This window comes from Arachis duranensis, unplaced genomic scaffold, assembly GCF_000817695.3.
Source record: "Arachis duranensis cultivar V14167 unplaced genomic scaffold, aradu.V14167.gnm2.J7QH unplaced_Scaffold_232525, whole genome shotgun sequence".
In the NCBI taxonomy this organism is placed as follows: Eukaryota; Viridiplantae; Streptophyta; class Magnoliopsida; order Fabales; family Fabaceae; genus Arachis; species Arachis duranensis.
In genome coordinates this window covers 600003-609494 of record NW_026264851.1, presented here as the reverse complement: position 1 = coordinate 609494, position 9492 = coordinate 600003, and the positions used below count along the sequence as shown (strand labels likewise).

At 36.9% G+C, this 9492-nt stretch overlaps 1 protein-coding gene across 1 annotated transcript in view; it reads right to left on the bottom strand.

The window, feature by feature from the left end:
* Positions 1-208: 208 nt before the first annotated feature.
* LOC127744099 (uncharacterized) overlaps positions 209-9492 on the bottom strand; it is a 9902-nt gene continuing 618 nt past the window's right edge. Inside the window, exons 2-6 of the mRNA XM_052256372.1 lie at positions 9153-9489; positions 8972-9066; positions 2484-2662; positions 1784-2248; positions 209-1322 (exon numbers count right to left, since the gene is read on the bottom strand). Coding sequence (XP_052112332.1) covers positions 842-1322; positions 1784-2248; positions 2484-2662; positions 8972-9066; positions 9153-9489 — 1557 coding nt within the window. The 3' untranslated portion in view covers positions 209-841. The remainder of the gene's footprint in view (positions 1323-1783; positions 2249-2483; positions 2663-8971; positions 9067-9152; positions 9490-9492) is intronic.

Here is a 9492-nt window from a genome sequence, read left to right as displayed (position 1 = left end):
GCTTGCAAGAAGGGGAAAGGCATGCCGTGAATATGCAAATTCTATGTTCACAGCTAGAAAGATGGCATTAGCATATGAGAGGCTATTCCTATGCATTAAAAAGGATACATTTTGTTCCTATCCTTGACCAACTTAGATTTGATAGATACTAGTCTTTTTTGTTTACTTTTGTTGTTTTTTTCTTAATGCTTCTTTCATTCAGTATTACATGATCATAGTACAAATTCAAAAATGTATCAATTCATATATTGTTCTCATAACTGTAACATCTTGTCTCACACTATGGCTTCCATCTTGGAATACATAACTTCTGTATGATGATTATTTTTGCAGCCAATAAAAAAGAAGCAACAATAGTTTCAGCAATCAAAAAGAGAACTGGCAGTTCATACACATTAACATTGGCATCTTCACTGATACATAAAACAATGAAACTTTAATTTTCTTTCTTTTTTCATATTTGCTGCGATAGACGCATGCCAGAGGTACTTCTTCATTAGGCTTCTAAGGATTCTAAGACAGTCATGATGATTCTGTTTCTGCTGCGACCTTAGCAACTAACAACAGGTGATTAACCAGAATTTGAGGTAATAGCAAAAGGACTTGAAATAGTAAAAGCCAAAAGGTCTTGGTTAAAGTCATAAAATCAATGAAGCTTGTCTTTTTGCTCTTACCAAGAAACAATAGGCCCTAAAAAATTACAAATTTGGTTTCTACTTATCATCTGGCTTTGTATATAGATCTAAATATCTCATATCATAGCCTATATAAGATATGTCAAGTTTCTGCTATGATTGCTATATACAATCCTATGGTGATCATTTCAATACAATGCTAAGAGTTAAGAAACAATTGGTGTTTGTGTTGAAATTCGGTGTCTCTCAAAATGATCATAAGCATGTTTGGTTCTCAAGAACAAGAGCAGACTAGAAACTAGTCCCACAACAGATAAGCATCCCCACGATACAAATGTCCAGAAATAGCATTTCCTTCCCATGCATACCAATGTTTCAGACAATGAGTTCCCTGGTATTGAGTAAGCATTAGAATCATACACCAGAGCAGCAAGAAAACCATAGAGAAGTGACCCAATTGGGATGTTTGTTACGAGGATGTTGTGATTAACGCTCACACTGTTAGGTCCAAAGAGTTCTGATGTAACTGACACCGCGGCTGCAAATATGAATCCAGAGCTTAAGCCAATTATTGCAGTGCCTGCATGAAGTGCTACAGCACTTTCTGGTGAAGCAAGCAAGATGAACGCAATTGGGGTTGGCATAAGCGCAATGGTTAGCCATCCAGTCCTTGCAGAGTAGAACTTACTGCCACACATAAACGATAGTATCATCATAACATGTTACAAGATTCAATTTTAAAAGAAAGACTCAGAAGTGCAATAGTTCCTGAAAAATTCATACACCACAGTATAGACTTCAAACATATACACTTTAGTCCTTATTAAACAATTACCGTTTAATCCTTGAAACATTTTAGTTTAGCTACTTTAGTTCTTAGAAGATTATGGTACATAAATTTTAGTCCTCAAGAAATTTAATTTTTTTGAAAACTAAAATATTATAAAATAGTAATTGTTTAGAGATTATTGTTTTAAAACAAAAATATCTTAAGACTAAAGTTTTATGTGACTAATCTTTAGAGACTAAGTAAAACAAATCTCTTTTGGAGACTAAAGTATAGCTCCAAGAACAAATTTTCATCCCCTACATTGGTCCCCAAAAGCACCGATATAGTATAGAGTATAAAAGGATGAGGAAGTACTTACTTTCTAATATAGTCTGGTGCTGCTGAAAGCAAACGGCCAAAAAAGGAGAAAGATGAGTATAGTGTAACAAGTGTTGAAGTACTTGAGCTCATGTATAAAGATTGTGCTATCTGTCCAAGATTGTTGCTGTAGACAAGACCAATTGTACCTCCACAGAAGTATGCAACATAGTTAAGCCAAAAATCTAACCTTCTAACAAGAACTCCAGTTGGATGCTCTTCACCCAGCATTGCCAACTGATCCTGCCCAAACACTCTCTCACAACACACATCACTACTTTTAGCATTTTGAGTTCTATACATGGATCCATTCTCATTCATCAAGGTATAACCATCTCCATTGCTGAGAGTGCTGTTTTGGCAAGCAAAGAGTTCTTTATGGAGCTCAAGATCATTAACATGGACAAGAATGAAGCCAGAACCATCAATTCTAATGGTGGAATGAATGGTACGGTGAAACCAGTCTCTGGCATATAGATTGTGAGATTAGTGGAATGAATTTTATTCACTTCATCCGTGCACATTAAATCAAACACAGCCTTCTTCAATGAATTATCAGAATCATTAACAATGGAGTCATTCACAGTAAAAACAGTAAGATTCACACATTAATTAACACTTATTCAACAATTATTCAACCCATAACAAGTTCACAAATTAACTAACAACAATTATTCAATAATTGTTATAAAAAAAATTACCTAGAAGCTAGAAGCCCTAGAACAGAGCAGAGCAGATCCTGAGCAAGAGGGGGACAAGGGCACGACCGAAGGGATGACAGGTGGAACAGAGATAGCGCCGGCGACGATAGAACAGATCTGCTCGACAGAAAAAGGAGGCGAGCCCGGCGACGATGGAACCGAGCTGCGCGACGGTGCTTTCAAAGCTGAAACAATAGCTGCACGATGGTGCACGATACCGACGGTGGCTTCGAAGCTCGTTTCGGCGACGGCGGCGGCAGATGGACGGAGGTGAGGGAGTGAGATCGATGACGGAGAGAGGAAGGAGGAGCTCGAGGGTGATAGGAGGGATGGGTTCGCGCCGTTGTGTGGAGCTAAGGTTGCTGGGTTGGGTAATTGGTTAGGGCATTCCAACAAAACGACGGCGTTTTGCGTGCTACGCATACTGAGACGGATGAGAGAGATCCAGGAGCAGAGAGAGAGATAGAAAGAGAGGATAGGAAGAGGAGAGAAGAAGACGAAAAAGACTGAAAACTTTCAGATGTTTCTAATCCAGACGAAGAACAATTTTATTTTTTTATTTTTTTAATATGTTTAACACAGATGAAGAACAGTTTTGATTTTTGGTTTTTTTAATATGTTTTTGTTTTGTTGTTTTATTTAATTATTTGAAATTATAAAATTAGGATTAATTAAATTTTAAAATCTGATTAATTTAAAAGGGTATTTTTGTCTAATCAAATAAAAAAGGATGTTTAAATCTTTTTATTAAAATTAAAGAAAATTTATTTTTTATTTTTATTTAATTAAAGAGTGTTTTAGTAAAAGTGATGATATATTATATATTTAAAAAAGAAAAAATTAAATGCTGACATGGAAAATAAATTCCACTTGTTTAATTGTTATTTGTCCACATTTTAAACGTATCGGTACGTATTAATTTATCATCGTACCGTAGCAATCACCATAATTTATTTATAGGCACATACATAGTTCGGCTTCTATCTCATAAGGTGTAGTGCATGCACCTAATACATTTGATTTAATACAAACGGTTCCGCGAACTAAGGATAAAGCCAAATTAGTTAAAAAATAAGATTATAAAAAAATATTTTTTTTGTTTTCATTTTTTAAATTTTAACTCTGCCTATATTACACTTGCGGTACATAGTCAGTCCCAAACCCGGATAAAGGAGGAGAGTTGTGTTAGGTCTTCGGCAACCAACATAAAAATATAGTCGAACCCCCTTAACATGAATCAAAGACATTATTGCGCTAAAGCTAGGTCGTTGCCCGGAAGCAACGCGCCGTATGGCTCAAGTACGGTGTCAAAGCAAGAGTCGCTGCATCGATGCCTGGATGTAGTGTTAAATGAGTAAGGATTCTCGCGTTTTCGTGAACGGACGAGGGTAAATAAGCTAGTTCACAAAGTAAAAGGTAAAGGTCGAAGCGACAGAAGGTTGAGATTTGGGACATGGAACATAGGCACTCTAACAGGAAAGTCCATGGAGGTGGTGGACACCATGACAAGGAAGAAGATTAACATTATGTGCCTACAAAAAATGAAATGGGTTGGTGCAAAGGCTAGGGAGTTGGATACTTTTGGTTTCAAACTTTGGTATATAGGAAAGGTGAATAATAGGAATGTGGTTGGAATAATTGTGGATAAGCAGTGGAAGAAGGACGTAGTGGATGTCAAAATGGTGGAAGATCGGATCATCTCTATCAAACTTGTGGTGGAGGGAGGTGCTTTCCATGTGATTAGCGCATATGCACCGCAAGTGGGTTCAGACGAACAACACAAGATAATGTTTTGGGAGGATCTAGAGAGTTTGGTTCAAGGCATACCCTTGGGAGATAAGATTTTCTTAGGAGGAGATTTAAATGGCCATGTTGGGAGAGAAGTGACTGGATATGAGAGTATTCACGGAGGCCATGGTTTCGGGGTGATCAATGCCGAGGGTAAAACTATTTTGGACTTTTCCTCAACCTTTGATCTTCTCATCGCAAATACATGTTTTAAAAAGAGAGACGGACATCTTATAACATATAAGAGTGGCATGACAAGCTCTCAAATCGACTTCTTCTTGTTGAGGAGTGTCGACTGAAAATTTTGCATTAACTGTAAAATTATCCCGGAAGAGAGTTTGACAACACAACATAGGGTGCTCGTCATGGATTTTTGCGTTGAGCAAAAGTTGAGGAAAAGACATCATACGAAGAACCCAAGGATGAGGTGGTGGCAGATGAAAGGTGAGGAACAAAGAAGCTTCCTAAGACGGGTAAGAGAAGAGGCAAAGTGGGATGGGAATGGAAGCGCGGAAGAGATGTGGAGGGAGATGGCAGAAGTTATTAGAAGAACAGCAAAAGAAAGTTTTGGTGAATTTAAAGGAATATGACCAAGAGATAAGGAGTCTTGGTGGTGGAATGCGAGTATACAAGAAAAGATAAAGATAAAAAGGAAATGCTTTAAAGAGTGATCTTTATGCCGCAATGCAGATAACTGGGAAAAATATAAGGCGGCTAAGAAAGAGACAAAAGTGGCTGTAAGTGAAGCAAGAACAAAAGCATATGAGGGTCTCTACCAGTATTTGGGCACGAAAGAAGGAGAAAAAGGTATATATAGAATCGCAAAGAGCCGGGAAAGAAGAACGAGAGATTTGGATCAGGTTAGGTGCATAAAGGATAAGGATGGAGAGGTGTTAGCTCAAGAGGAGAAGATTAATAAAAGGTGGAATAGCTACTTCTACGAGTTATTTAATGAGGGACAGAAGACTCTTCCGAGCCTTGGTCGATTATGCACAAGGGAAGAAGATCAAAACTTTGACTACTATCGAAGGATTCGAGACTTCGAGGTAAAAGAGGCTCTAAAGCAGATGAACAATGGCAGGACAGTAGGACCTGATAATATCCCGATTGAGGTTTGGAAAGGTCTTGAAGAAAAAGGCATCAACTGGTTAACCAAGCTTTTTAATGAGATTTTAAGGTCAAAGAAGATGCCTGATGAGTGGAGAAAGAGCACCTTGGTACCTATCTACAAGAATAAGGGGATATACAAAGTTGCGGAAACTATAGAGGGATTAAGCTTATGAGTCATACTATGAAGTTATGGGAAATGGTGATAGAACGGAGGTTGAGAAAAGAGACACAAGTAACAGAGAACCAATTTTGATTTATGCCAAGCAGATCTACCACTGAAGCAATATACCTATTAAGATGGATGATGGAGAGGTATCGTAGTAATAAAAGGGATCTACATATGGTGTTTATTGATTTGGAAAAAGCGTATGATATGGTACCAAGGGAGGTCTTATGGAAGGTTTTAGAAAAGAGGAGAGTAAGGATCGCATATATTCGGGCAATTAAAGACATGTATGATGGGGTACAACTAGTGTGAAGACTCAAGGTGGTGTGACAAAGGAATTTTCTATTGGTATAGGATTACACCAGGGATCATCCTTAAGTCCATACCTTTTCATGTTAGTCTTGGAAGTACTCACAGGGTACATCCAAGAGCCTGTGCCATGGTGCATGCTTTTTGCCGATGATATCGTCCTTATGGGAGAGTCAAGGGAAGACCTAAATAAGAAGTTGGAGTTATTGAGAGAAGCTCTAGAAGTGTATGGTCTGCGCATAAGCCGTAGCAAGACGGAATATATGGAATGTAAGTTCAGTCTGAGAAGGAAAAACCCCAATATAGAGGTGAAGATTGGAGAAAACATCCTACAAAAAGTTAAAAGTTTTAAGTATTTTGGGTGCATCATACAGGATAATGGAGAGATTGAACAGGATGTAAATCATAAGATCCAAGTAGGTTGGTCAAAATGGCGGAGTGCATCTGGTTTTATATGCGACAAAAAAGTGCCTTTAAAACTTAACGGTAAATTCTATCGCACCGCTATAAGACCGGCTATGCTATATAGTACGAAGTGTTGGGCGGCTAAAGGGGAGCACGAACATAAGCTGAGTGTGGCAGAGATGAAGATGTTGAGATGGATGAGTGGTCATACGCGATTGGATAAAATAAGAAATGAAGATATAAGGGAGAGAGTTCGAGTAGCACCTATTGTGGAAAAGATAGTTGAATCGCGTCTCAGGTGGTTTGGACATGTGAGAAGAAGACCGATAGAACATCCAGTCAGGAGGGTGGATGAGATGGAAGATGGACAAAGGGCGAAAGGCAGAGGAAGACCTAAGAAGATCATCCATGAGGTGGTCAAACGAGATCTACATGTAAACGGTCTCTCTATAGACATGATACATGACAGAGCATAATGGCGTCGTTTGATTCATGTAGCGGACCCCACTTAGTGGAACAAGACTTTGTTGTTGTTGTTGTTTTTATTTTTTAAATTTTAAAATAAAAAAATAAAGTTAACTTAATTCATTTATATTATAATTATTTTTTAAAATTTTATCTAATATTTTTAATTATTAATTTTACATAAATATACATGCAAATGAGTCTTCACTCTTAACCTAATAGGAAGACAGTGAAAAGATAAATAGTACCACGTGTAAGCATTTTGCGACATTCCTAAGGTGAAGGAGACATGAAAAATCCGAATCCTGGACTAATCACCAATCGCTAACTTCCAATAAGAATAAAGTACCAATTTGGTTCCTGTCTATTTTTCAAAATGATAAGACGACCCTTAACCGAAAACACATTTCATTATGGTCCTTGACACTGTACTCCATCTGCCAACCCGGTTCTTCTGTCAGTTTCACGGCGAAAACTCGACGAAAATTGCTGACGTATCATGTTCAAAAATAGACAAGGACCTAATTGTTTCTAAATTTAAATTAGTTAGGAGTTTATTTGTCCTTATTATTCTTTAAACAATATTTTTATTCATTATATTAATATTTTTTTTAATAAAGAAGTACAAACTAATTAATAAATTATTCAAATTTTATCATTTATTATGAAACCAAATAAATAATTTTTAAATATAATTTTTAAATATATAAATAATAAACATTAAAATTTAGTTAATACATTAATAATAATAACCCTATGATATACTATTAGTATTATAACTAATGAACACATTATTTGATATATAGTAAACTTTTTTTGACTAGTAACAAATTTAATTTTTTATCTCTTTAAACTAAATTAATAATTCTATTATGTTTTATTTCATTTAGTATTAGTAGCCTACTCATAGTGTATTTTAGTGCAAAGATATCAAATAGAATTATGAATTTAGTTTAAAGAAATAAAAAATTAAATTTGTTATTAGTCAAAAAAAAGTTTACTATATATCAAATAATGTGTTCATTAGTTTTCATTTTATTGTAAAAATTAGCTAGATCATAATACTAATAGTATATCATATGGTTATTATTATTAACGTATTAACTGAATTTTAATGTTTATTATTTATATATTTAAAAATTATATTTAAAAATTATTTATTTGGTTTCATAATAAATGATATTTTTAAATTTGAATAATTTATTAATTAGTTTGTACTTATTTATTAAAAAAGAATATTAATATAATGAATAAAAAATAATACGGACAAATAAATCCCTAACCAATTTAAATTTAGAGACAACTAGGTCCCTGTCTATTTTTTAACCTGACACGTCAGCAATTTTCGTGGAGTTTTCGTCATAAAACTAACAGAAGGATCGGGTTGACAGACGGAATACAAAGTCAGAGACCATAATAAAACGTATTTTTAGTTAAAGGTCATCTTATCATTTTAAAAAATAGACAGAGATCGAATTAATACTTTACTCTCCTAATAATTAGGATAGTCCCCCACATTAGCATGCATAGCTGGGTCCGCAACGCCATATAACAATGAAGATAGCTACCCCTCGATGTCTCAATACAATAGTAAAAGGTCCTACTTATAGAAAACTAGTAGCCTAAGGTTTACAGAAATGAGTAAATGACATAAAAATCCACTTCCGGGCCCACTTGGTGTGTGCTTGGGCTGAGCAATGAAGAATTTTCGTGCAGAGACCTCTCTTGGAGTTAAACGCCAGCTTTTATGCCAGTTTGGGCGTTTAACTCCCATTTTGGTGCCAGTTCCAGCGTTTAACGCTGGGATTTCTGAGGGTGACTTTGAACGCCGGTTTGGGCCATCAAATATTGGGCAAAGTATGAACTATCATATATTGCTGGAAAGCCCAGGATGTCTACTTTCCAACGCCGTTGAGAGCGCGCCAATTGGGCTTCTGTAGCTCCAGAAAATCCGCTTCGAGTGCAGGGAGGTCAGAATCCAACAGCATCTGCAGTCCTTTTCAGTCTCTGAATCAGATTTTTGCTCAGGTCCCTCAATTTCAGCCAGAAAATACCTGAAATCACAGAAAAACACACAAACTCATAGTAAAGTCCAGAAAAGTGAATTTTAACTAAAAACTAATAAAAATATACTAAAAACTAACTAGATCACACTAAAAACAATGCCAAAAAGCGTACAAATTATCCGCTCATCAGCGGCTTTTGCGGACGCGTCGACATCGGGAGGAGGCACTTCTGGAGGAACCATCGCCTGCTGTCCTCCAGTCTTTTCACCCTCGTCATCCTGGAGGAAGGTTTGATACAAGTTATCCATGCCGGTCACTTCGGCAGAAAGCCCCACTACAGAACAAATTGAAAAATGAACAAGTTAATGGAAGCAGCAATGGAAAATTTAAACAAGCGACTACACGACAAGAGAAACTCACGGATATAATCTCGGGCGGCCTCCCGATTACCCATGAGGAGGTGAGGATTCACATTGTTTCTCCCAAGAACCGCCCACAATATGTCGGCTATCCGCCGATCCACAGTCGACATCCCTTTATAAGTAACCTTGATAAAAGGATTAGACCCCGCCCTGAAACTCCAATACGTCGGGATGAGGCGCTCCTTTTCCAAAGACAACCAAAAAGGGTGACGACCCTTGACCGGGCGGACCTTAAAATACTTGTCCTTGAACTCGTGGTAGGAGTCCTCGAACAAACCAAAGATCCTCCGGCCTTGGGCAGACCGAAAGGACATGAACCCTTTCTTGTGTTTCCCCTC